Source organism: Cyclospora cayetanensis, unplaced genomic scaffold (assembly GCF_002999335.1).
Source record: "Cyclospora cayetanensis isolate NF1_C8 unplaced genomic scaffold, CcayRef3 CcayRef3_contig_90, whole genome shotgun sequence".
Taxonomy (NCBI): domain Eukaryota; phylum Apicomplexa; class Conoidasida; order Eucoccidiorida; family Eimeriidae; genus Cyclospora; species Cyclospora cayetanensis.
This window is the reverse complement of record NW_020312764.1, coordinates 36164-63129: the sequence shown is the minus strand read 5'-3', so window position 1 is coordinate 63129 and position 26966 is coordinate 36164. Positions and strand designations below refer to the sequence as shown.

General features: G+C 47.9%; 3 protein-coding genes across 3 annotated transcripts; 1 reads left to right on the top strand and 2 right to left on the bottom strand.

The window, feature by feature from the left end:
• Positions 1–3207: 3207 nt before the first annotated feature.
• On the bottom strand, positions 3208–7305 carry LOC34617651. The gene is made up of 10 exons (XM_026336045.1): positions 7231–7305; positions 7004–7085; positions 6168–6499; positions 5071–6122; positions 4731–4848; positions 4324–4418; positions 4088–4175; positions 3673–3790; positions 3420–3479; positions 3208–3230 (listed from the first exon to the last, which is right to left on the bottom strand). The coding sequence occupies exons 1-10, from the start codon at positions 7303–7305 to the stop codon at positions 3208–3210; spliced, it is 2043 nt and encodes a 680-aa protein (XP_026191830.1).
• A 414-nt stretch (positions 7306–7719) lies between these two features.
• Positions 7720–11633, top strand: LOC34617652 (ATP-dependent RNA helicase HAS1). The gene is made up of 9 exons (XM_026336043.1): positions 7720–7981; positions 8029–8346; positions 8657–8940; positions 9108–9305; positions 9632–9889; positions 10059–10112; positions 10229–10513; positions 10953–11154; positions 11593–11633. The coding sequence occupies exons 1-9, from the start codon at positions 7720–7722 to the stop codon at positions 11631–11633; spliced, it is 1902 nt and encodes a 633-aa protein (XP_026191828.1).
• Positions 11634–11921: 288 nt separating this feature from the next.
• On the bottom strand, positions 11922–14933 carry LOC34617653 (trichohyalin). The gene is made up of 6 exons (XM_026336042.1): positions 14647–14933; positions 13861–14023; positions 13403–13568; positions 12768–12972; positions 12146–12521; positions 11922–12002 (listed from the first exon to the last, which is right to left on the bottom strand). Exons 1-6 carry the CDS (start codon positions 14931–14933, stop codon positions 11922–11924), a joined length of 1278 nt encoding a protein of 425 aa, XP_026191827.1.
• Positions 14934–26966: the final 12033 nt, after the last annotated feature.

The following is a 26966-nucleotide window of genomic DNA, read 5'->3' as shown; positions in this document are numbered from 1 at the left end:
TTGGTTGGGCTGCTAGTATATGTTATTCATGGCAAATTAGAGCTAGCGCAATGACAATCAACGCTGTGGATCAGTGCACTATAGGGTGCAACTAGGTGTGTTTGCCCGATGCACTCAGCACGAGGAACAGCAAACATGCATCCTATTTGTCTCGGCCTCTCCCCTCATGCCGAAATCCTAGGGGATGGAAACAGAAAAGGTGGAGAGCTCTTCAAAATGGAGACCTAAGAACTCTCTACTAGGCGTGTACTACGTGGTAAACGTGTCTTTCCAGTGGGAGCCTAAAAGATATCTTCCCTTTTGGAAGTGAGTGAAGATTTTCACTCATGCTTCCCCATCCAAGGACTTCGGACGAGATTTTCAATCTACTGCATCGATAGGCGGCTGTACGTAACTCTGAAGGCATTTTTGAATGGCGCAGGCTACACGGGCAAAGATCTTCGTACCTTAAATTTCAAAGATCCGTTTTACTCTTTGCGGGGTGAAAGCTGATCCCGTCTTGCATACGATTCATGACTGATGTATCTCCTTGCTCTACGCCTTTACAGGGCTCTATTTACTCGAATCATGCCAAAACGAAACTGAACAGTGTTACATGTTTTTTTTTCAAGAACTCCCCCCGTGCCTGACCCACAGTCCACCGGCTTGCACTAAGAGGGAAAGATGGAATGCTGGGTGATGCAACTGGCAAAGCCGTCTAAACAGTTTGAACATCTGCTAAGAGTTGCGAGCAGCATTTTGCCCCAAAGTTGCGCTTTTCACATCCTTGCGCAGCAAAGCCAACCCTCCTCTGCAGCAAATTTAATTTACAAAGCGAACATATGCTGCCAATGTTGAATACTACGATAGTTATACTGAACTCAACTTTTTGTTAGCTACCGCAATGTAGGTTGACCTGCCACAAGGAACGAGGCACTGGCAACGGCAGAGACGTCCTCACGCCCTTCCAGACTAATGGTAGAAGCGGGAAGACAAGTGCCGTATACATATATAGAGGGTGTTGATGCATCGTTCTTCTTTCCCTACGCGCTTCTTTAACCGACCAGCCCCTTAGAGGCACCAATCCCAAGCCACCACCTGTAACGCTCCACCTGGGATCTCGCATTGAAACATACTTGATGTCAAATGCAATAGGGGCTTACCAGGCTAAATAGTGCCCTGGGATTTTCCGCCTTCCTTGCCTACGCTCCTCTGAATTTCCGGCATACGGGAAGAGCCACAGTTAGGGTGTGTGTAGCTGCACCCTCAAAGCGCTCCGAGCATTCACAGCCACTTGCACACAGCATTCAATGCACGTGCACACGACACTGCGTCATTTTTTGTATTGCTTACATTGCTACCCAATAATCAGATATACGAACAGGCTAACTGGCAAGTCAATATACGAGAACTTCTTTGATAACTATAGCTATTGTAATGAAAAGTCTTTGAGGAACCTTCGCCTCCTACACCACGCGAAAAAGGAGGCCGTAGTGGATCGCTACCTAAGCCCTCCCAGCAACGCGCCTACCCTCTCCAGTTCATTCATAAGGGGGACCTCCTAGAGCCTTTCACGCTTATGCTTAAATGCGGCCTCGTTATCAATCCCAGCCAGGGCAGAGGATTTCACCGTTGCGTTGTATTCGGCCGATGTACATAAGAATCACGGTGAAGAATGCCACAGCTACCGTCTAATAGATGCACGGATATAATCACACTAAATGAGCTCTGCCGATGTGTACTTCGGCTGTCTGGCAGAATATTCCCTGACGCTCACTAGAATGCCTTTCTCAGCATCACTGCAACGCTGCAGAGCGACCCAGCAGCAATCACCCGCTGTTCAAGATCCACAGATAAGGGCATGCTAAAAATATTACTTCAAAGGGGTAGAAACAGTGAAACTAGCATGCCTTTTCACCATTCTTTGCATGTGCGCCGACGGTGGCACTGCACGCATGCCCCGAAGTTTATTGCCTCCCCTACGATTATCAGGGCAGGAATCCGTAGAAATATCACAGAATACTCGCCTCAGACGTTCCGCAAACTGTTTGCATTACCAATGGTTTCTTCCTTCGGTGGCTACCCTGCATGACACAGCGCCAATGTGGGCAGGGGAAATTTTGTGCTAGCCGACACACATGGTAGAAGGGCGTATTCGTTCCTTTCTGAGGCCTCTGTATAGCCGTGTTGGTATAACGAAACCTCGTTATATATTATTTGTCAATGCTGACAATGATTCAAGCGTGAAAGTTTTGGTTGATGCCCCTGTGTGGTGTTCGGTTGGTGGACAAATGATAGTCCGCCAGTGCCGGTGGCCTTGAACGTCTCCGTTTAAGGGGATTCATATTCCTTCAGATTGCCCTACTTGGCCGATTACGTTTTTCTTATTGGCTCGAGAAAGAGGTCCATGCTACCCCTTAGTGGGTAACCCAAAACGCCGCATCCCCTTCCTCTCTTCGACCCCGGAGGATCTGCAGCTAGCCACTTGGAGTCGCATTTGTGAGGCAAAGGAAGGGGAAGGTGAAGGAATCACCTGTGAAGACAAGGCAAATTCTAGATACATTTCGTAATGGAGGAGGCCAGGGGCACTGCTTCGACATCTGGAACAATCTAAACTGCTTTGTCACCCTTAGAAGATATAAAAACACTGCTATAAAGGATGCTCGGTATGCGTGGCAAACAACGGGAAGGGCTGCCGGCGCTATGATCGTAGGTGCAAATAGTACGATTGCTGCAGCTGGCAGTGCCAAAACGGCATATTCAGCCGCCGCTCCCAGGTGAAGTAGCAGCAAATGCACCCCATGATGCCTGCCCGTTGCCTACTAGTAGTGGTCGGGAAAAAAATCATGTATCTAAATATCATCAACACAACCGGTTGAATTGGCGGGTTTGCAGTGGTGCAGCAGCACAGGCATCAACATATAAATACATGCCTGCAACAGTAAAGACAAGCGGGCGCGGTTGCTACCGACAATTCATTTTTCTCGGATGAGCTCCCTCTTCTGTGCCCGTTTGCCTATTGAATTCTGTTTCTGCCCTCCGCTTATATCTTTTTCGCGGAGGAAGACCCACGTCCAGAGGGCCTGCGTCAGCTATGTGCCTCTTGTCCTACTCCCCACCCACATGTCGCGACAGTGGTACGAAAAAACACATGAACGGGGAGCGTCTTGAGGTGGCCATGAAGGAGTCGAGAAGCAAAACGAATCAGAAAAATGAATCAAAAACGCGTTAAAAGTCTTCGTCGCTCAAATCTGAATAAAAGACGAAACTCGACCACCGCAATGCACGCATAAAATTCGTAGAGAATCCCCCCGACAGGCCAGCACCAAAGACACCGTATATACATGCGATGGAACTCTTGTTAGCAGATTTAAAAGAATAAGCAGAAGAGTGCAGGAACACAACACTCCGGCAGCTGAAAAAACACAAAGTAGACTAACCATCAGAGGAGTCGGAGGAGGCGCTGCCATCAGAGGTCCTAAACCGTTTCGCCGGTGGCCCTAAACCGTTCTGTGCGACAAGGAAACCCAATTGGAAAAACAAAACGATGTGGAATATGCCACAAAAGAATACATTGCGAACAAAATAACAGATGCATGAATGCCTCTTAGGGGTAATCGTGCCCCTGTTTCCACCCGGGTTATCATACATCCAGACGCATGCAAGCACACTGAAAGGCGTATCTAGCATTACCATGTAAACACAACATGGAAATAGACCCATAGGTTGTTTGAGGTCGTTGTTCGCAGTATGGCGAATTATACGCCCAAAAAAAGGGAGCAGCCATGCACGCTACGATGCAGGCATACGCCTTCGAGAAAGAAAATAGGAAAAAATAAATATGGCTCCTTATAGCACTACGGTTTAGCCTCCTCTGATTCACACATGCGAATACATGCTGGTGCAACAGGGTGTACAGAGAAAATGCGGCATTCCGTCAATAAATCCCTTGGTATAGATCGGAACCCTACTTACTGCTGCACTCTGTATGGTAGTGTTTCTATGCAAAAGGCGCAAAAAAGGCGAAAATACGGACTACTGGTACAAGGGTGCTTCTGGTGAACCAAGCAAGGCCCAGTAGCCAGCTCACCGATCCCTCAGCACTCGCGTGCTGCGTTGCTCCAAAGGGCTGCTGATTGGCAGCTGTATGACCCTGGGCGTTCATTACTTGGCTCCTACACCACTGTACCATCTCCCTACGCCGACAGAAAAAGCAACACTTTTCGAGTTACACATGCACGCAACAATCCAAGGAACAAGGCACAAAAGCATTGAAAACACAAGCAGCTGCAATGCCAGCAAAACCACAGACAACAAGCAGCAGTGCTAGCCACAGCAACAGACCTGAAGACGAACGGCAGCGTGGCGCCGTCATCCAGCTCGACCTCCCCAGTGTCAAAGGATATCCACTTTGCCCGGTCCTTAAACGTGTTGTACAGCTGAATCACAAGGCAAAAGACAACAGACAGGCCAAAACACTACATCGTTTACTGTACAGACTGACTACTGGCTTCCCTCTGCCCCAGGCTTCGTACACCTCTTCCCTGTCCACCTCCACGACGCTCCCTGAAATCCGTTTGAGAGACCTCGCTAAGGCCAGCTTGTAGGAACCCTTTCCGGAACGTCCTCCATGGAACGCCCCCTTTGTACCACGTCCCTAAATGCAGCTACGCATTAAGAAGTTCGTATTCCCGCGCACAGACGCATGCATGCATGGTCGCGCCGATCCGAAGATGGCCTCTTTTCTTTACCTGGAAATGTGCATCCATGTTCATCTGCGTCAGAAGTTCCTGAAAGGCCTGACGCTCCTCGACGGTTACGGGAGCCTCTGCAGCGACAGGAGGGGGCGTGGGGCCCCTGCCTCCTCGGCTCATCCCTTTGAGGACTGAGAAACAGAAACAGGAGCACCTCTCCGGAAAACCGATTACGTACAGATGATACAGAAGCCCACAAAAGAGAAACAATACGAAACTCTGCAAGACCTGTGCACAAAGACGCTTCCCAAGCTGAGTGCAGACCGCAGACTCGCTATCGGCTGATAGCGACGCGTCCAGAAAATGGTCAACAGAACCAGAAATACTATCATCAAACACAGCCTGTGACTGAAAGTCTCGGTTTGTACCCGATCTTGTCTTTTGCGATCCCATCTTAGCCGCTCCTTTGAGGTGTGAGCCCCTGGTCGCCTCCCAAACGTCGTCTCCCGCTCTGTTCCACTCCTGATTCCCCTGGTCTTGGCTAGCGCTAGCTGGTGCAAAAACATTGCAGAGAGGTTCTCCTGCGGTGAGAGCCCCAAAGGCCAGCGCAGCTTCTTGGGCCATCATCCAATACTGATTTCCGGGTTCGTAATACCGGAAAGCGCACATGAAAACGGAATATACGTCATTGAACACCTCCAGACTTCTGCTATAACATCCGTTCTCCAGCCTCTCCAAGACGGTCTCAAGACTCAGTGGCACTGCTGGGTAAACTTTTCTCGCCAACTCTGCATAATGAGCCTCTGCAGGCGATACTCGGGGCAAAAAGGGCAGACACACGGGCTGCTTGCAGAGCTCTAACAGGATCCGTTGCATGCGACGTGGCCAGTCAGCTGCGTCGCTGCAGGGAACGCCCCCGCTGGGGGGCCCCTTGGAGCCTCCCCGGCTTTCTTCGAAAGTGCCCTCCCCACCACCCTCGCTGCCAAGAGACTGCAACGTGCGTAGACGCGAGGAACGCGTCTTGGGGAGGTCTGGCTGGTAGCTAGCGGTGAGGCTGTTATGACTAGCCGTGGACTGTCGTCGCTGCCGCTCCTGAGCCGCCGTGTGGCTGGCTGGGGCACCCACTGAGCTGGTGCCTCCTCGTTTTGCCACTGCTGCTTTCCTCGTCTTGCGACCCACAACAGATGCCGACTCCGGCAGTGCGACAAGCCGCCAGTGACCGCCAGAGGCCCCTAGAAACTGTTCAATGTGCACCCGTTCTACATCTGTCAAACAAAGCTCTCCCCTGCAACAGTTAAAAGCATGAACCACTGCAGACAACGCGGGGCCAGAAGGGCCTGGAGCTGTCGTGGATCGAACTGCTGCCGCCTGTGCTTCCGCAGAAGAAGGTGCTGATGCGAACACTGTTGGTCCTGAGTCAGAAGATGTCGAGACAGATCCTGGGGAAGCCTCTCCTGTGGCTGCCACTGGTGGTGCAGCTGCGCCTGGCTCTGCTGAGGCCGCTGGTGCTGGTGCCGTGGCAGCTTCCAAAGCAGCAGCTCCTGATGTTGCTGTTGCGCATGCTGAATCCGCTGGAGTCGAGTCACGTGGCAGTGCTGCTGGCTCTACAGCTGCCTTGGGTGCAGCCACTACGTCTGGTGTCAACGCAGGCGCCGATACAGCCGCCAAGTTCAGCGGGGGTGTTGCTGCTGTTTGCGGCACAACAGCCCGAGGCCCCTCGGGAGGCACAGAAGTCTCGGTGACTTCGCCTCTGGAGTTCTGTTGGGGGGTCGGGGGCCCCTCTTCTGAAGGTATCCCTGTTGGTATGGGTGGGGCTGTCGCTGTTTCTGCGGATGCGTTTGGCGATTTCGCGTCGCCTATTTGGCGTGGGAGCCCTTCCGCAGCAGCAGCACCAGCAGCTGCAGTGCTGCTGCTGGTGGAAGCATCTCCTGGGTCCGTCAAGGGCGGAGTCATGGCTGACAACCCCGATGGGGGGCCCCTGAGTACGCAATATTTGAGTGCCCCTACCTGCGGTCTCAGTGGGGCCCTGTCTGTTCGAAAGATGCCTTCCGGCTGGCTGAAGCGAGAAACCTGCTCAGCGGAGCCTCCACGCGCAGAGGTGGCTGGGTAACAGTCAAAGATGCTGGCTCGGGGGATCTGGGAATTCCCTCCAGTTGAATGCCGGAGGCTCTGGGTCTACGATTCTGAGAGTAATGGAAATGTTGCTGTATTACAAGCGACAAGAAGCGCTTTACGCCCTTACAAAAAAGAGGGGAGAAGAGGGACTAGGGGCCCCCGGCTCTGCGGGCGGAGCCACCCCTGCATTGTATAGGCAGCCCCATGTCACACGCTGGATGCACCGCTGGGTATTACGGATGGATCGGAGCTAAGGGCAAGTGGTAAAGCAACATGAGTCCCCTTTAAATTTGAAAGCTGTCGCTTTGTGCGTTTTATAGGGTTTCTGCTCATGTTATGAAACCCTATAAGGCGCTTACGCTACCAACTGTTGCTTTCTCCGGGGGCCCCCGGAAGGCGAACGGTTTGGCCTGTGTGGGGCGGCTAGGGAACTGAGGCTTACGATCACCTTTCTCTTTTGCATTTTCAATATTACTATTCTCTGTTTTACTCGTATTGGATGCTTGGCTTCTCTCATAGTGATATCTCGCAGTAGCTTGGCTTAGTGCGTCGCGGAAGTCCGATCTTCCAATCTCTCAGGGGAACGACAAGCCTTTGGATTCTCCCGTTTCTGTTCCTCCGTAACCGCTATCTCGTGCATCGCAACGGTGCTAGGAGCTCGGGAAGGGAGCCGAAGGGGACAGGGGTTCGGAGGCGACACCGTAGCCCCTTATCTCCTTGCATGGTGTTTTCGTGTGCTCCAGTACATGGATCATTGGACATGGTGCTGCACGCAAACTTGCCTCATTCGTTGGCCGTTAGCTTTGCCTTCATGCGTTTGATGGAGTCGTTTTGAAGTTTTCTCTAGAGGAGAACTAGAAAGTCGGGAGCCGCTGCTGTTGCTGCTTGCGCCACGATGAAGCAAACAAAAGAAAAACAAAGGAAGGGCAAGATGATACCAGAGAAGGCAAACCTGGGCATCAAGAAGAGAAAGATCAAAGCCGAAGATGCCTCTTTGCCTGCAGAAGGAGACCCCACTGCTACCCACAAGGCGAAAGCGCGGAGAGCAGCCCAAGAAATCGCTGTCAAGGGCGATGAGGCCATAAAGGAAAGCGGAGTTCCCATTGCCGTCGATGCGCAGGGGCCTCCAGAAGAAGGCACCACATCTGCTTTAAGCAGCTTAGAACCTCACAATGATTCCTCTACACCACCAGGTACTAGAAATGGGCTGGGAAGAAACCGGAATTGTTTGTTTCCGTAGGCCGAGAGCGACCTTATGGCCCCCATTCGCGCGAACTGTACTGCATTGCAGGTTGTTACAAAGCCTTATACTTCTTATGTTGTAGTCGATGCAACATCAAAAGGAGAATTTTTGCGTCGTCCCTCTCGAATTTGTTTTCTGTATGTCCAGGCCCTTCCGGGGGGTTTTTTTCCGATGTCTTGTTTGAGTCACTGGATATTTGCGATCCAGTCAAGAGGGCACTAGGGGAAATGAAGATGGAGAGGCTTACAGAGATTCAGGCCAAAGCCATCCCCCGACTTCTCGAGGGAAAGGATGTGCTTGGCGCTGCAAAAACAGGTATTCAATTTCGTGGCTATGCCTGTCGTGCCAAGACTGTTGCAGTTCATGTTCCGGTCGCTACGGTATACTTGGTTCATGGAATTTGGTTTGTATGTTCGTCCGTTTGTGCCTCTTTGGGGTCACTACATGCAAGATTCTCATGTGCTGCGGCTTCCAGTGCTCTTTTTCTTTTTGCTGGGGGATTTTGTTGATTCTGCTGTGCATTTGGGGTGCTTGTTTGCTCACTTGTTCGGTTCTTCGCTTGCTGTTCGGCTTCAGTCTTATGCGCTGGATTCTTCCTGCTGCTGTCGAGGTTGTTCGTGAGCAGGCTCTGGCAAAACGCTCGCCTTCCTGGTCCCTGCTATGGAATTGCTGTATCAAGTCAAGTTCTTGCCGCGTAATGGCACAGGGGTCTTGGTGATATCACCTACCCGCGAGCTGTCTCTGCAGATCTATGATGTAGCGGTGGAGTTGGCCAAGTACCTCCCGCAAACTCTGGGGCTGGTTATGGGGGGCGCCAACAGAAAGAACGAAGCCGAGAAATTGTGCAAGGGTGTTAATGTCCTCGTGGCTACTCCAGGAAGATTGCTTGACCACATGCAAAACACCAAGGTAGGGTTGGGCGAAGGTGTAGAGGCTTGAGGGGCTGATGCTGCTAATCAAAGGTCTCGGGTGCTGTTTGTGGCTTACGCGCAATGTTTGCCGCCTATGGTGCGTCCTTTCTACGTGCGCCAGACGCACCAAGCTTTTGGTATTCTTCTTCCCGTTTCTGTATCCAGGGATTTGTTTACAAGAATCTGCTCTCCCTAGTGATAGATGAGGCAGACAGAATCCTAGAAATCGGGTTCGAGGAGGAGCTGAATGCCATCTTGGCGCTTCTTCCAAAGACGAGACAAACGTGCTTATTCTCCGCAACTCAAACCGCTAAAGTTGCTGATCTAGCCAGGCTCTCACTCAAGAAACCCGTTTTTCTACAGGTTAGTGCTTTCTACACATCAATGCTTATGGGTCAAGGATTCGCAGCCTTGGCTTTTGCTACTGCGTAATGTGTTAATCCAGATCATGCGATTGAGGTTTTTTCAAGGAAAAGGATAACGATTAATAAACCTGGACAAACAGGGAATTTCGTAGTGTTTAAATTGGAATTGGCGCGTGCTTTAAGGCTTACTTTTCTGCATATGGACACGCAGGCATCGCTGGATGCTTTGTTTTGCATGTGTCGATTAGTGATATTCGTGGGGCTAATCTTGTTGATGATGTCTTGCGAGCTCTGCCTTTTGGGATGGGTGCTTATACTATTCAGGTGCAGAATTCGGTGGCCACTGTCTCGGGTCTACAGCAGGGATACGTTATCTGTCCAGCTGAGCAGCGGTTTCTGCTGCTGTTTACATTCCTGAAAAAGAACCGAGACAAGAAGGTAATGGTGTTTTTCAGCAGCTGCATGTCTGTCCGGTTCCACGATGAGTTATTCAACTACATCGACCTCCAGACTACCTGTATCCACGGGAAAAAAAAGCAAGGAGCACGAATGTCAACGTATTACGAATTCTGCGAGGCCGAAGTAAGGGATAAAATCGTTGGGGGAATCTGAACTCGAACATTCTCTGCTCTCTTTGCGCAGGCGTGACGTGCTACATATCTGCGCAATGTTTGTCCAAAGGAGCTCATTCATCGGACTTCCGTATATATCGCATCTCACCGATTTTTGTTGCGTCTGGCTTTTTTCTCAGAAGGGAATTCTTCTGTGTACTGACGTTGCTGCAAGGGGCTTAGACATTCCCAAAGTAAGCATTGCGCCTTTATAGATGTGTTGTGAATCGCGGTGCTGTACAGTTACTTTTGAGAGATACTGGCCATTTGGTAGCATATCCTATATAGCGCCTGCTGTTTTTTGTCTTAGGTAGACTGGATAGTGCAAGTAGATCCCCCTGATGATCCTCGGGAGTACATTCACCGTGTTGGCCGCACAGCACGTGGTGCGGGCGGCAAGGGCAAAGCTTTGATGTTTTTGATGCCTGAAGAAATAGGATTTTTGCGTTATTTGAGGCAAGCAGGAGTTCCGTTGAATGAGTACAGCTTTCCCAGCTCGAAGTTAGCCAATGTCCAGACACAGTTGGAAAGGCTGATCGAAAAGAACTACTATCTCCATAAGTCGTCTCGCGACGCCTACCGATCCTACCTTCATGTAAGGCACATACAGCACTTCTCTTACCTAAGCATTTATGCCATCAAACCTTCTAATGTTGGAATGGGTCAGCTGGCAGCACACGAAGGCATGCCCCATCAATACGTTTTCTTCCGGATCGACCTGCACAGTATCAAGCCTCGTGGCCATGCGCACTTAGATTTGCGCCACATTTATTGCCTCCATCTGTGCATGCACAATAGTGAGGGCGTGTACTCCTTTTAGCTATACGATTTTATCACAACTCGTTGTATGTTGCGCATTAACAGCTGCGTTGACCTTGTGAATTGGTTGCCCCCTACTTTATGCCTTCTCACCGCATAGCACTCCACCCGTAGCGCGACGCACCCTCAAAATGCTGGATTTCTTTTGTGCATATTGTGGTTTTATGTCGGTGAGCTCATGTGTGTACGTCCGTTGCTTTGTATGTTTGTTGCAGGCGTATGCATCTCACGGATTGAAAGATATCTTTAATGTGTACAACTTAGACCTGCAGCGGGTGGCACGGGCGTTTGGTTTTTCTGTCCCTCCTAAGGTGGAGCTGAATTTGAAGGCAAAGGGAAGAGGAAGCAACAATCTTGAAAAGAAGAACAAACGATTTGGAGGCAGCGGTCATCGATTCTCAGCGGCCAATCCATACGGTGAGATCGGGACCGCACAAGGTGGCTTTCATGAAAGGGAATATTGAAAGCGCGAAGGAGCGCGAGCGATGATTATCGGGGCACTGAAGTGAAGTTGGCTAGCATTGGTTGTGGATAAAAATGACACAGGGTGTTCGATGGACTGATATCTCTCCGTTGTCCTAGTGCTAACCCCACTTGGTGCATCTATCCCCAATTCATCTGTGTTTGCGTATGAGGTGCCCTACACTATTACGTTTATGGCTAAGTGATCATCATGTTAGGGGCTGTTTTAGGGTTAAAGCACTGCCGTTATTGCGTGCAGCGTAGTGCATATTTCTATTCCTATGCTTCCAACTACTGGTGTGTCTTCTAAACTGTGTTTGTATACTTATTAGTGTTGTTGGTCACGTGGAGGTATTTAATGTTTCAGCATGCGTGCTTTCTGGTTGTCCTCAGGTGTCAGGGACCCGAACGACACCCGGCAGTTTTGTCACTAGACATTTCTTGCTACCATTTTGCTTTCACATTCTGTCTTTTTGACCGGTTTTCTCAATATTCTTTCCTATGTGCTTGTATCCATCGAGGTACAGAAGGGGCGCTTCAAGGCCCATCAGGCCAATTTCAGCGAGAAACTCGAAAAAACAAGCAACCTTGCGTTTGGGCTGATAGTTAATCTATAACCAACCAGCCAGTTCTTTTATTCCTTGTATTTCTTTCTTGAATGCTTTACGTTTTCACTTTACTATTTTGAAACCGTGTTGTACGCTGCCTCAAGTTCCTACTGTTTATTTGTTACAAACCCTGAGAAGCTGCTGAATATATTTCTCGGCATTATCCATCTTCCCCAGCTCGGCCAATTTTCTGTCCTGATTCAGAGATACACATTTAATTTAAAGTTACTAGATATAGCATTTTGTCTTGCTCTTGTTTAGTATTTCGCGGATTTTACTTCTCTTGTTATTTATGTATACTTTTGTTTGTTTATTTTTGCTCGCTCTGTGTATTGCACCCGTGCTCGCTCGATGCATCGTTTATTTTCTTCTTCCACTTGTTTCAGGGCTTCTAATTCTGCATGCTGTTGTATTTTAAACTTTTGTAATTCAGTTGCCCTCGCTTGTATTTGCTTTTCAAGTTGTCTCATATGCTGCAGTCTTTTGTTTTTTTCGGCCTCTCTCTTCGAACGCTCGGCTAGAGCTTGCTGTTTCTGCGTGGCAGCAACTCTATCAAACTCTCTTTTCTCCGCTAAAACCGTTTCGACTAATCTTAGCATCTTCTCTCGTTGCTGCTCTATCCGCGCCCTTGTTAGTTCCTCGTTTATTCTCTTTTGCTTCCGCCTTTCTGTTTCTTCCCGTTGGCGCTCAAGTCGATCCTGCTCTTCCATTGCCCTGCAAAAACCCACTTACAATTTTTTTTGTAATGTATTACTTCATATTCTTTTCGTTGAATGGTGTTTGACGTTATCTTTGCTTACGTAAACTGGACACTGCATGGTCTAAAGACGCGTTCGCAGAGACAGAGAGGCGCGGTGCAGAAAAGCACAAACAAGTAGGTGTTTCTGCATGCCCGCATAGACTGCTGATTTGCAAAATTCGCAATTATTTTTATGTTCAAAAGCGATTTGCTGCGTTTACCGCCTGGCCCTTAGAGCGTCCAGCTGTGCAGCCCTTTCTAGTTCCTTATCCTGCCTAGCACAGATTGCTGCATATCCCTTTTGTTTCGCCTTTTCAGCCTCCTGTCTCCTTGCCTCTTGTTCTCTCTCTCTTTCAGTTTTTTCTCTGTCATACTGCAATATTTTCTCTTCCTCTAACTGATCCAACGCCTCCCTTTGCCTTTTTTCTGTGTAAAATCCATTATTCTTAGCAATCAAGTTATGAATTACGATGTTTTGTAGCAGCGATGAAAAGTCGTAGCTCATCGAGCTGTATTGGCTTTTGTACATTCTCCCCCTTGCTCGTCTATTTGCTATTGGAGGTAACTATAGATGTAGGGCATTCAGGAACAAATGTGCCTCATTACCCCTGCAGTCAAGCGTTATTATATGAATATTTGTTATTGTATGTTGTTTCACTGCTGATATTTTTCTAAATCAACATTCTTCTTGATAATACATCATTTAAAATAGGCTTGCTGCGTCGACTCCCCCGCAGCATGGATTTCTGTCATGACTCCAGGGATATGCGTCTATGCCCACGACGAAAAATTTCTAGCGCTCAGAAACTACCAAGAGGAAAAGCTTGTGTAAAAATAGTGTGGTTTTTGAGTTTACCTGTGAGGATCTTTCTGTTGTGCTCGTTGATTTCAATCTGCATTTTCCTTGCTGTTTCTTCCTTTTGCCTTTTCGCCAATTCATCTTCTAACTTGAGTGCCTCCATCTGTTGCAGGACCAATACACGTTCCTTCTTCGTTTCCTCAAGTTCCAGTTGCCTTTTCTTCTGCGGAAGCATTGCATAACAAGGATGAGCTACAAGGTGAAACTGACCAGCATATTATATGGCTTAAATGGGCAGCAAAAAGCGCGCGCAAAAGATATCAGATGCGGTCAAAAGGAACAGTACGCTATAAGAGAGAAGGGTGTCTATCCCAAAAGGGGTATAAATGCATTCTGACCTTTCCTCCTGTGCAAGCCTCTCCATGTATTTTACGTTTTAGCTAGCCGGCTGTGCGTAATCTTTAACGATAGTTAGTGCTGACCCTAAATATCTGATCTATGATTTTATCGTTCACCTGTCTCTCGTCGATTTGTTGCTTAATCATTGTTTCCTGCAATCTGAGCTTGTCTTGTCTTGCTGCCTCCCTTTCTTCCATAGTTTTAGTTGCTTTTAGCCTTTCTTCCTCGATTTTCGCATCTAATTCTTTCTCCAGTCTTTCTCTTTCTTCTTCCGCCTGCCTGGAGCGAAGTGGCGTGAATCGAATACTTTTCTCTCAGAGAGTAAGGCAGTGTATGTTCCACTTAATTCACTTGTAGTGCTATGCATTGCAAGAAAGCAGGTCTCTCAAGGCAAAAGGAACATGGGAATAGATGTGAGAGGAGAGCAGAAGCCGAAAACACGTGGATGGTCTCTCTGATCGAATCCTGCGTGTAAATTAACTCTCACTTTATAACTTGAAGCAGCTTAGTGAACAGTAACTACGAACTCCAGTGCCTCAGAGTGAATAGGCCATTAGGGACAAAAGTTAGCGGTTCTTTAAAAAATGCAACTTCAGGCGAAGAAAGAGGAGAAAAGAGCAACCAGGGACAACCGCCTATCGAAAAGTTTAGTTCATCTGTAGTGTTGACGAACAAAGAAGAAGGAGAAAACAAGTCATCCAAGGAGATACAAGCAATCTTTTGACTTTTTGACTTCAGTGATATTTAACATTTTTCTTAGAGCCTAGAAAAAAGTAAAGACTGCTTCCTTCAGATGTTCACTTCTTTCGAATGTTATTTGTCGTGCTGCGTTCAATTTTCTTCTATGCAACTATCACCTTTTGAGTTGAATTTGTTTGGCTCTGATTGCATCCACTCTGCACGTCAGTAGAATGCTGTTCATGTCTCGAACGCTTTCTCTATTTTCTTCTTGTGCCTCTTGTGCTTTGCTTAGAACAGAATTTGAGGACGATACACAAGCAGTCGCCTGTACACATGTGCCCCTTTCCTTCCACTGATTGTCGGTCTCGAGCATTCGCTTCCGCAGCTCCTGTGGTAAGCAAAACAATTGGGGCGCCCAACTAGCTGAGTACTGTAGCCTGTCTAAACCAGTAATGCAGAACAAAACCAGAGCCTTGACTCTCGATAGTGTCGCGCTACTCACTGCCATTTTCATTTAGTGCTGCGTGATGTGCATACTCCTCAACGTTGCTTGACAGATGGTTTTAAAGAGGCATTTACATTCCTACCATTCCTTTCTTACCGTCGCCCTTGAGTTCCTCTCCTCAAGGTTTTCCTTCGCTTGTGGACCCACGGCAGGCTGAAATTGGGTGAATCCCTTCAGGCCATGTTGCAAACAGCAAGAAGCCAAGCACAAAAAGTAGCAAACCGATTATACAAAAGAGAGACTATAAACATCGGCGCCAGAGTACTAGCAAATAAAGCATAAGCTCGGTGTTACTTCCTAATTTTTTCAGAGCGATAGTTTTCTTCTTTTCCAGGTGTTCACATAAGTATCTAGAAATCATGCTGCTTTTATAATATGATATGCCTCAGCAGTCACTGATACAGCGTAGTCTGTTTTAAATAGTAGGAAATGAAATTGGATTTTGTAAGACCATTTTAACGGAAAGGACTTCAATTGGCTTGCTGTGTATCTATTCTGACTTTGATCTGTTCCAGCTCTTCGAGAAAAAGTCTCTGTGCGTCCCTGTAAATCCCGCTACGTGCCTTCGCTCGCGCTTCAGAAAAATTCAGTTCAGCTGGCATATCTCTCTCTGCTAGTGTACGGCATTTCCAGTCTAAGGACTCGACAGACGACAGGTGAGGCCTAAAAAGACAGTCATCTGCCAAGGACGATGAAGCGATCCTCCGGTAACGGTAGCCCCTCGCGCGGCGCTGCCTCCTTTCCTGTCGTCAAAACATTAGAATACAGGTGAAAACACAGCCCTGAAGCTCAGTTGTATAATACTGTATAAGCACAATGACCAGTATACGCGAATTCACTCCAAAACTACGAAGGAAATTTTATGGGGACATCCAGCAGTGAAACGCCCTGTCCGTCCCCTCGCCTCATGCTTTGTAACAAATGCCGCCATCGGCAGGTTAAATTAAGCCAGGTATTTTTGAAGATTTTTCCTTTGCGAAGTTTGGTAGTACTCCGCAGCAAACTGTTTCGCACAAGCTACATGACTCGATCCTCCATGCCACACCGACCAGCGTGCCACGTTGAAATTCGGAAATGTTACCATCCTGGAAACAAGACGGCAGCTTATCATGGACCTCCTTTAATCAGTCCTATGCTGAATTTGCCAGTAGCTGCGTACCATCTTTTACAATTAATCTCTCGTTTGAGACTCCCAACGGAGCTAAGCCCCAGTACTGGCCTCCTACTCAAACACAAATGCCATGTAGTAACCGGGTTGCATAAAGGAACATTACCATCAAGAGCACAGCCCTGAACAGAAAGTTGGAAGAAAAAGAGGCTGCATGTGGACTGGCACGATGTTTCCTCCAGTTTGCATGCAGGAGGCGAGGATGGTACCACTCCCCGTCCTCAGTTGCGAACACGGCAACCGCTGAAAAAGCCGTCTTCCCCACAAGAAAATTCACGCACTGCAAAAACATGGTTCGAAAGTGCCTGCCCAAAAAAAGCCAACGAAAGAAAGCATCGTAAAGTGTCCTTTGTGTCGTGGGGCATCCTTAGGTCGACTTGACTACAAGCATCCTCACGCGTTGACCGCGCCACTGGAATCTGACAAGGGGAAGCTTTGCCAAAGAGTAATTCCCCCCCTCCCTGTTCAACTAAAAGCTAACATATGCAGAAACACATCTTTACTGAACAATCTACGAAAAATGACTTCTGCTAGAAGGCGTGATTCCTTCACAGATCATAATGCTTCGTAACAAATGCTCCAAACCCCCGTCTCAAAACAATCCACTACAGGCCTTACGGGTAGATCAGTAACGAGTCCCTAACGACACACTAACCCAAACAAAGTGTCTGACTGGAAACCTAATGCTGCCGACAGCAACCTTTCCCAATTAGATAGAATCCCGTTGATGTGCCAACTGTAATATTTTGCAGTTTACCATTGTTCAAGTTTTGTTCACCGGAAACTACTCCTCAGAAAGTCCAAAACAACCCAAAGAAGCAAAACTGCAGAAGACCGTTTACTGGTGCTAGGATTTTAGAACGCACCTTAAACGCATGAGCTTCATCGGCTCCACCGAGGTTCTACATACCTAACGGTTACAGCCGGGCTTTGTCGTTTCGCGCGTGTCCCATTAATCGGAAGCACAAAAATTGGGGCGAATACCACTTCACTGCTAGTGAAATGACGAACTAAATGCCCGCCAGAAAACTACAAAAGAAGCAACACGCGCAAAAAGACGATGAAATATAGAGCACAACAGCAGCGAACAAAGTGCGAAAGCATACTGCCGACACCCCAAAAATGGGGATAGATATGATGCCAATTTAGTACAGGGGTGATTCGCAAACACAGATCACTGTGGAATCCATAGCAGCAATAATAGCAGCAGGTGGCAAAAGGACGAACGAACCCTAACGCCAAGAAACCAGCAGCCAAAATTGCCTTAGAAGACGAGGTTGCAGAGGAAAAGAGCTTCAGAGAAACCGACAGCGGAAGCTCTCAAAGCAAGGGCACAACTCTAGCAACAGTCGCCAAATGAATTTGGCAAGCTATTAAGCACTAAGAAAACCGAGGAGGGACAGGACCAAAAGCGCGGTCGCAGGGTATGATGTCATCCCATTCCCGCTAGAACCGCTTAAAGGGGTATCGATAGCGGTGTCTGGCAACGTCGAAATATTGACTCCGGCTGCCTGGCGAGCATTCAATGCTGCGAAGGACGATGCCCTGAAACACATCGCATTACAACCAAAGAGATAGTTTCGATTCAAAAGGTGGACCGAACCAGCAGCCTGCACAACCGTACGCAGTGTAGTTGTTAAACTCACGTGAAGGGTTTGGAGTTATCGTGAAGCTCCGTATCAAACTTGCAGTATGTATAGCTTTTTCCGGAGCTGCAATTGGAGGACACTGCGCACCCAACTTTCTGCGCATCAGCTAACATGAGGTATGCAAGGTTTTGTGCTGCAAAGGTGGCATAGACATTGCTGTCGAACATCGTATCCGCTGAGTAAGAAGAACCAAGAGCGGCAAGGCCATTCGTAATCACCCCCTGAATAATAGCCTTATATTCATCTGCAGTAGGCGGTGTCTTCGAGGTGCCTTCGAGCACAATGCCTTTCATCTGAAAGCGAAATAAGAACAAGCAGGGGATAAGATTAGGGCCCACGAAACACATCGGTGTGGTCTTCAAGCGGTAGACAAATTTCTACAGACGTACGTCTGTAGGCTTCAGGCCGTCGTGCAGAACACAATTTGAATCCGAAACAACAAGATCTCCACTATTAATCACGGATTTTGCTAGCTGAGCCAAGCTAGTATCCATGACCAGCGTGGACGGCCTAACATCGAGCTTCGCTGTACGGCCGAGGTTGATCGCAGAAAGGCAGTCTGAGAAAAGCAGGAAGCCCAGACTCAGCATAGTTGCAACCCATCTTGCGGTTGAGCAAGAAATGCCGAAGCATGGACCGAAACTCTTGTGCTAAAACTGTGAGAGTATAGGGGAACTTACTAGCGGTATTTTCCGCTCCTGTGGCTTGGGCGCGGGCTCGTCCAATGCCCAAAAGCGAGACCACGGCAACAGATGTGAAAGACAAAACGCGCACCATTTTTTTAAAAAGAGAGAATGAAACAACCGCTATGAGAAAGTAACGAACAATGCGGAAAAATAAAATACACTACTGTGACTTGGGTCGAAACTTAATGAATCGGATCCCTCCGGCCCAGTGGACATACCGCCGCATGGGGGGGTGGAGGCGGGGTTGAGACGCAGCCGCAACGCGCGTCGCTAGGAGCTAGCCACGATGAAATAAAAACATATCCACACGTCCAGTTCTCTAAAAAATAGGAAATATCACAAGAGAAATTGGTCTAACCGCCCCAAATGGTAGAAACCTCCCCAAACCATCGACCTCATGATTCCGAATAAGACAGAAATCTTCGGAAGAATTTCCTTAGCGGGTTCGGCAAGCAAATCTAGAAAGCCCATCATCAAAGTTAGCAAGAGACGAACTACCATACACAACCTACAATATGAGGTCACAATAAGTCAAAGGAAACGGTAAGTAACACTGCACTCAACACCATGCAAGAAACTAAGTTTGCTGCGCAGCGGGGGGAGGAATCCACCTTTAGGGAAACGCCGGCAAGCAAACAACAGAGTGTTAGGCCAACGCAAGACGTTTCTGAATAAAGCACACACGTGTGAATATGATAAATGATCTACACAGCACAAGGAAACGAATGAAGATATACTGAAACCCCACTTTTGCCGATGCAGAAACTGCTGAGTCTGCGCCGCAATCCAGGGAAGCTTCTAGCACCGATGATTCCGAATCCAACAATGCGGACAACTTTCCGCACTGAACTTGCAACTCCGCATACACCGGCACTGCAACGTGTACGCTTGATGGAGACCGGCCTTTTGAAATTAGCTCACGAGAAGGGGGGAAACTGACCATCCTAGTTGGGCTTAAAATGGCACAATACGTAGTTGCTTGTTCCTTCGCATGTGCAATTGGTAATTGCCGTGCATGAGAGCAACGTGGCCCTTGAGTATCCCAAACGGCACGTATTTTGCCCAACACAAAAGATCGTCCACGGGTGTTTCTTCGACTTTCGCGTTGCTACAGAGAAGCGCGACAGAATAGTCTTACCAGTGTCATCCTATCAGTGTTTTTAGGACATCAGCGAGCTGTCAAAGTTCACAAAACCCCAGCTAAATCTGTGAGCTCCAGAGTCAAGACATCCTTACTGCCCTGCGGGATAATCGCTGTAGTTGGTGTGGAGGAAGCACTTTGTACCAGTAGCAACATACCTTCAACCAATATTCGACCACAGATAAGAACGGCGACTAGTTCAAAAAAAGTTTAGGAATTAAAAATGCAAAAAGAGAGAAAGCTGGTCTTTTATCTGAATAATTATCCTTTAGATCACGCATTGCTGTTTTTTTGCTTCAGCGGAACATGAAGTTTCTGGAATGCTATCCTGTATGACGAGGAAGTCGTGGAGATTAAGCCCAGTCTAGCATCAAGCCTTTCTGCAAAAGCCAAATTTAGAAGGACAAGAGCACCTGAGTATCCCACACTTAATCAATGGTAGAGCATCCTTAGTGCAGCTTAAGTTCCATGATCAGAATTTTACAATTGGACAGGCAAACACAGGAGAAACGGGCGTATTACATTACTGCAGTTCACGACGAGATGACATCCTGTACTAGCAAGCATACAGAAAAATAAATTGCCAGTAGTAAATTCGGTGACCGCCGGAGTTTCAGTGGAAGCTGTGCTGCCCAGACATGAGATGAAAAATTACGGCCAAAGAGGCCAGTAAAACGGAGAGCAAGATGATAAGGAATAAATAGAGCTACGAAGATTTAAAAAGCTGCAGAGTCATAGGAAAAAGCATTACATCGAAGAGTGACAACATCTCAGTGGCGAAAGCCCAGAAGCCAATGAACACCTCGCAGCGTCAAGGAAGGCGAGTTGGAGCCACCGATAGCATCCCATAAAGCTGGACGTGAAGGAAATCACAGCATGCCCCGGGTGAAGCCCCCGGCATTGAAACGCTTAACTTCGCTGAAAACACCTGCAAAGGCCCAAGGCGAGGGGAGGCCCCCTGTCGACTCGTTTAACCGCTCAACCAAGGGACTCAATGTGGACTTCTACGAAGGAACAGTCCACATGCACCTACAATCATTGTAAAACAGAGAGAGTGTAATACCTATTGTTGAAGTATACACATAATTAGACAACTATAAATTGTTACACTTTACAAGAACCATGGTGCAGCGACAAAGAAGGGTGTAAGCTCGAGGATACCAAAGCCTTCACCAGTTCCGGCCTACGAAGAAGCCACTGACAGATGCCAGTTTCCGCAAAAGCAAGCCAGGCAAAGGCGCGAAATCGGAGAAAATCAGGGTACATATCAGGCTACGCTGAACTTTAGAGGAGTGAATTGCTAGAGAAACCAAGTCGCCCTACTGCAAAGTTAGCAGCCCAAAGAAATAGGCTACATTTGCACTCGGTCCTGGAACTGCAGCTAAAAGTGAGCCTCGCCGAGACGCATCCAGATTGGTACCCGAACCAGCCGCTTTTCAGCTGACAGTGCTAAGATGTGCTCCTGGACAAGCCTTAAATGCCTTGAATGCCTTATTCCTGGAAACAAAGGACGCATTCACACGACGCTCTCTACGGTTAGTCCAACTGCACGTAAAATTCGACTCATCGTTATATGTAGAGCACAAAAACGCTTACGCTGAAGGCGTTGCACCTGCCTCAAATGCTGGCGAATGGGCAAAGCATGGGCTGTCGTCGCAGAACATAGTTGGATTGCTAACTTCGCAGTAGGGTGATTTATTTTCTCTAGTGGCACATGTCGCACATAAGAGGCAACATGCTCTTTGATGCCTCGTCAAGACTCGAAGCATCACCGTCACTACTCCTGCAAAGAAGGCATCACAGTAGCTCTCATACCGTCAACCTTCCTTGAAGCCAACACCTTTGGGGGAATCAGAATGCATACGTATTACTACTAGGCCGGCGGTCAGTTTGTCACCCTGGATGGCTCTTTGTATGTTCCTTACAGCATTTGTGGCACCCCCTCTGGTCATATTGAAGAGAACGCCCTTCGCCTGAACGTACAGGTGAAAAATAGTCCTCAGGAACACGTTGCAATGTACCGCGTGAGGTGTAACATCGCACACATTGCCGGCGGTTATCATCTCCGTTTTAGGAGTGACAATCATGTCGAACCGCAGCGCCAAATGCAGAGGTACAAAGAATAGCGATGGAAGCGAGCGACACAAAGCTAACGTCGTGAGCTTTCGTATTTCCCAGCAAACGCAGCATTGGCTGAAGCCAGAATCACATGTATTCGAGTAAATAGTGATGTGTATAGTGTACCGGCTGGGTAGTGAATGAGGCTTTGGATGAAACGGAGAGGTGGGAAAAAGCCAAGGTGACTGCTCCATTGACTGGCAATGAGATGAAAATAAGCTCTAGCAATAACGCCGAAGCTTTCACAGCCAGTTCATCCTTGGAAAGTCAGTGAAAAGTACATGTCATAGATGGCCCCTGCTTAATACCCTAGAATTTAAACTGGAAACATTTAGTATACGCCGGCGCCAACTACCCAGGCACAACAAATCAGTGGCTGCAGTAAATCCCACCGAATTGAAGAGCAGCATACGCCTGACTCTCCGTAGCTACAGGGCAAGCGTGAAACGTTAGTTCCTTGCACTTTTCGTGTTGTCAACACGACGGTCAATGTCCTACTGAAGGAGTACACTACAATGGAACAATTGGAGAAAAGCTTGTTTACAGTATAGCCAAAAGCGAGTCCTACCAACAGAAATTCGGTTCACAGTAGACAAAAGTGTTCCATAGAGCCCTTGAATACCGATAGTGTATTGAGTTCGAAAAGCCTATGGGAAAGCCAGCAGCCCAACTATTGCAAAACCAGCCGCAGATGCCCGTGGGAGTGTATCAGCAGCGGCGTTTTCCTGCCCCAATCCATCTAAATCGAACCCAAGATTAAGCTCGGTCAAGTCAGCAATGCTGCTTTTCGCGTTTTCATGAGCTGTCAAAGCCCTGAACACTACTTCTCTGAAAGCAACAAGAACATAATGTCGTTTCAGTCCCACTTCAATAAGGCATGAGTGTAATCGGAACCTACATGAAAGGCAAGCTCGCACTGCACAAACAGGGACAAACTGCAGAGCATAGAGCTGTGCGTTTTTTCCCTCTAACGGTCTGCCTTTGCAACGCATTGTACCGTCGCAAAGTTGTCATATGCATGGTACTCCAGGTTTCTTCCTTCCGAGATCACCAAGCGTAAGGCTGCCCTTGGTGCAAAGAGAAATGGCCGCCGATCTAATTGTCACCTCCCAACTAACGGTATTTGAATTAGCATGCCATTAGTCTACACAGAGATGAAGGGTGTTCAACGTGCACATGGACATTTACCACCATGTGTCCCCCTACTCGCGATGCAATGCATGAAGAAGTTTGCGTACCACTAGATCTGGATCATTAGCAGCGCATATATATGGTCACTTTTTCACACCCCCGATAAAATTCGTGGCACTCGGAGCTAATAGTGCCTGGGCGATGCTGTGTGAGCAGTCTTTGCCGCCGCAAGAGCTGTATAAACCGGAAAGTACGCCAAGTAAGCCGTGCTCTCAGCATCAAAGTTCCAGCATGGAAACGTAGCATTTAATAACTACTATAAAGGAAGTATGCGAGAAAAGTGACCCTTCTTTGATACCCAACCCAACAATTTCAGTCCTCTGCGGAATCATAGATAATGACCGATTTGGGGACTTGTTGATAGGAAGAACTTCAGTGTTCAAACCCGGGTTGCCCACTGTCTTACCAACTTTTTAAAAACCGTGGAGGATGACAGGGGCAGAGAGCCAATTTCGCATGAAGAGCGACGTACACACAGCAAAAACATAGCCTTAAAACGAAATCAGAGTTCACTAAGGAATGATGACAACGCATCCCACCAGCTAGCGACTGTTCAATCAGAAAGACTCCAGCAAACGAGGAGAAGATGGGGTGGGGTCACACTGCTTCGTCCAGTTTGCCGCAAGTGAGCGACAGCCTACTGCACTTACCGCTGACCCCACTAACAAGAAGTAATGCTGCCCAATACCGGTGCAATCACGGGTCTGAATGAGTGAGTCTAAACAAAGCTACCCATCAGCTTCATAAAATAGAACCCGAGCTCGCGTTCAAACTACAATAGGCAGATACTACGCACAGAAGCAAATGGGACCTCCGTATTGAGCGCTCCCCGAAAACTGGCAAAATGTCAAGGAAAATGCAATCTGTATGCCGCTAAAATATTGTGAAACACGTAAAACCAATTTTTGAAAAGCAGAGCACATTAGAAATACTAGTACATTGCGATTTGCCGAACCCGGCAGCGACAGACTCGAGCCAAGTTGAAACGCAGGAAGCGCCTTGATGGAAAAGACGACCAGACTCGCTGCACCCCAAATTATACAGCCCCCCCGCATCAAGATACAAAGGGTTTCTGGAAAATCTAAAACCTGGCAGCGGAGAGAGCAAACACGAGAGTCTTTCGGACAATGGAATAGTCATTGCCTGCATTACCCGGAAGGGCTGGATATTAAGCAGCGTTGGTCAGCCCAACACTGCTGATGTTAGCAAAATGGGCAGTCATATTGGCAGTGCTGAATACAGGAACTAGTAAGCAATTTTGTGAATCATGGTACAAGTGTAACCAAAGAACTGGATCGAGTAAAGCCATCGGAGTCGACAGCGCACTGGCAGCTATCTTGAGATCTAGCGAAATGGGGATCAAGCTTGCTAACAATGTAATTATGTGTATGGGAGTCCCTGTAGTTTGTAGTCACTGCACGTGAGTTCGTCTTCGCGTTGCCTACCATTAGGTAAAAGAGGCTGTTTGTAGGCTTGTCGAGACCCTTTGTATCCTGATTGTCCACTTCAGATATAGCCCTGCAGATAAAGCAACAACTAGTACGTGGCATTGGACCTTCTCATAACAAAACACCTTTGGACTGATGCCGTTGCTCTCAAAAAACCTACGGTAGTGCAGCAAGTCCCTTAGTGAGAGTTTTCTGGATCTTTTGCTGGATCGGCTGTGACGAGCAATGTGGAGTGATGCAAGGCCATCTGATTAGAATCCAACACGCGCACAAGCAAAAATACTAGGAAGGGCCCGCTTACGCAATTCTGACTCAATCTGACAGCGCACTTTTCCAGACAAGAAGTCTCTTTGATACGTGGATCTTTCAGTAGCATAACCCTGTGAAGGCATTTCCTTCCAACGATTGTGCGCAAAACTTGGAGACAGCAGTGGATATCGCTATCAGCGGAGGTTGTTTCCCTGCCGAATTTTCTCGCGAAGACCAGGTCCATACGAACAAGGAAAAGGAAGTGCATCTGTTTGTGCACTTAAGCCCCGCGGCCTTGAGTCCTCCTGATCATCCCCCTCGTGCTCGCATACCGCCATTCGCGCGATCTTTGTGGCAATCCTTCGTCTCCTTTACGGGCAAGTTCTTCATTACCTTCCAGTACAAGATCTGCTCCTCCATGAAGGGTTGCTGATTGTCGTGTTTCCACTGCTGATGTATGTGCTCACTATTATTCCGCCTCACTTTTTCCTTATTGGTCGTCATTGGAAGATCAGGACTCTCCCTTCCAAATTTCGTGGGCCTCTACATCATGGGATTCCGCCCTTGCCCTCTTTCATGATGCCGCATGCGTCGATTGTCCTCAGGCTGCTCCCTCGTGTGTAGTCATATTGAAGTATCTCCTGGAGCAGCATATCTAGAAAAGGCGTGCGATACATCCAGTATGGGTGCCCTTTGCAATTTCTAGGTCAGGCGATGAGCTATCCTCAAGTAGGCGTATTTGAACTTTGGGCTCAATAATTCCTGTCGCGCCGTGAAACAGATGATTAGCTTCTCCATGTCTTGTCGAACGGGTGGCTGAGTTGCTTGCATCGGCATTTGGCTACTTGCTGTGTTTCGTTGTCCCGTGAAATAGTCTATTGCCCTCTTCATCGGCGCATCGTTGAGCTACTTAGATGTCGCTTGCATCTCTGCCTTTCGAATTGCCGACAGAGGGATTTAAGTCGTGGAAATCTTGAAGTCTTTACTGCTGCTGTGCTCGTTGGGTGACTTGTTCAGCGGAAGGCTATTAGATACCTAAGTGGCTGACCACTGCTTCCGAGCCCCTTTGCCATAAGTGGCTTAGCGGCGAGACACATAACCCTTGCCTATCCCCAGTGTGGTCAGTTGCGGTCGGCCTTTATGTATAGATGTGCTTTCTCCCTCTGCTACAACTGGGTTGGGCACTAAGTTACCCAAAGCTCCGATACTTCTTATCTACAGCCTCGACAGCAATTCGTTCTTGTTCGGGAAATTAATGCTCAGTTACTCCTGAGATTGATGTCCGGAAACTCTGCATGTGGAGATATGGTTCCCAGCTGCTGTGTCGGAGGCGTTTCGCGACCCTCATTTTCTTGGAACATTGTACCTTACAATCCTCTATTGGATTTTTGAAGCTTGGCTGTCTGTTGTTTTTAATGCTTTTGGCCTTTAAGAGTCTAGCAAAGCAAACACTTTGCTAAATTGAACGATACGAGGAAACATCAGTAAGAATCGAATTCACAAATCCATGAACATAATGTATTTACCCTCATTAGTTCTCATGTTTCTACAAATTTTGTCTTGTACTTTTGTGGTCATCTATGAGCTGTAGGCTTCCAGCTCATGAACATGCTTTTCTGTCCGTACATGCGTCATCTGCAGAAGTGCTCATGGTTGTAACACAGATGGGACACTATTGAGGTGCGGTTTTCTATCCAAAAGCCAGCTTCGATAGGCTGCAGAATGCATATTTTTGTGCACAATGTAGCGACTTGAACTTAATCATCACTCTTTTTCAGCAGCTTTTATTCAACGTACACGCGTCACTTTTCTTCCGTTCTTACCGTCAGCTCCGGGGCCTTCCCCAAAGTACCAATCGATTGCTACACTATGCTTTTTTCTCCACAAATTATGCGCTTACTGCTCAATCTACTCTTCCAGCTGTGAAGTTGTCCACTACCGTAGAACATAGATTAGGGCAAAACCAGGAACTAGCTCCATACTATCCGCTGTACAACCGTTAGGTAGCCAGCATGCTGGCAGCATGTCATTATTCAGCACATCCATGAGCACATCCGTGAGCTTCCACTTGACATATGCCTATTTTTGCTGCTGCTCGTCTAATATTCAAGGAAACTTCCTCTTAGGACTGCAGCTGCGCAGCCGCTAAAATGGTAGGCATGCTTTTAGCCGTCTATTCGCACTGCCCTGCTAAGCTGCCCGCATGAAGGCTCTGCCCCACCTTGTTCCAGAGACCCACTCTACTTAGCTGGCAATAGATAAAGTGCGAGTTGCCGAGAATTGCAGAAGTTGCTTTTTCCTAGCGCGCCCTGACACAATGATCTACACCGCACATCTAAGAATACGTTCGTGCCCTCCATTGGGATACCCCACGGCATACTTAAGA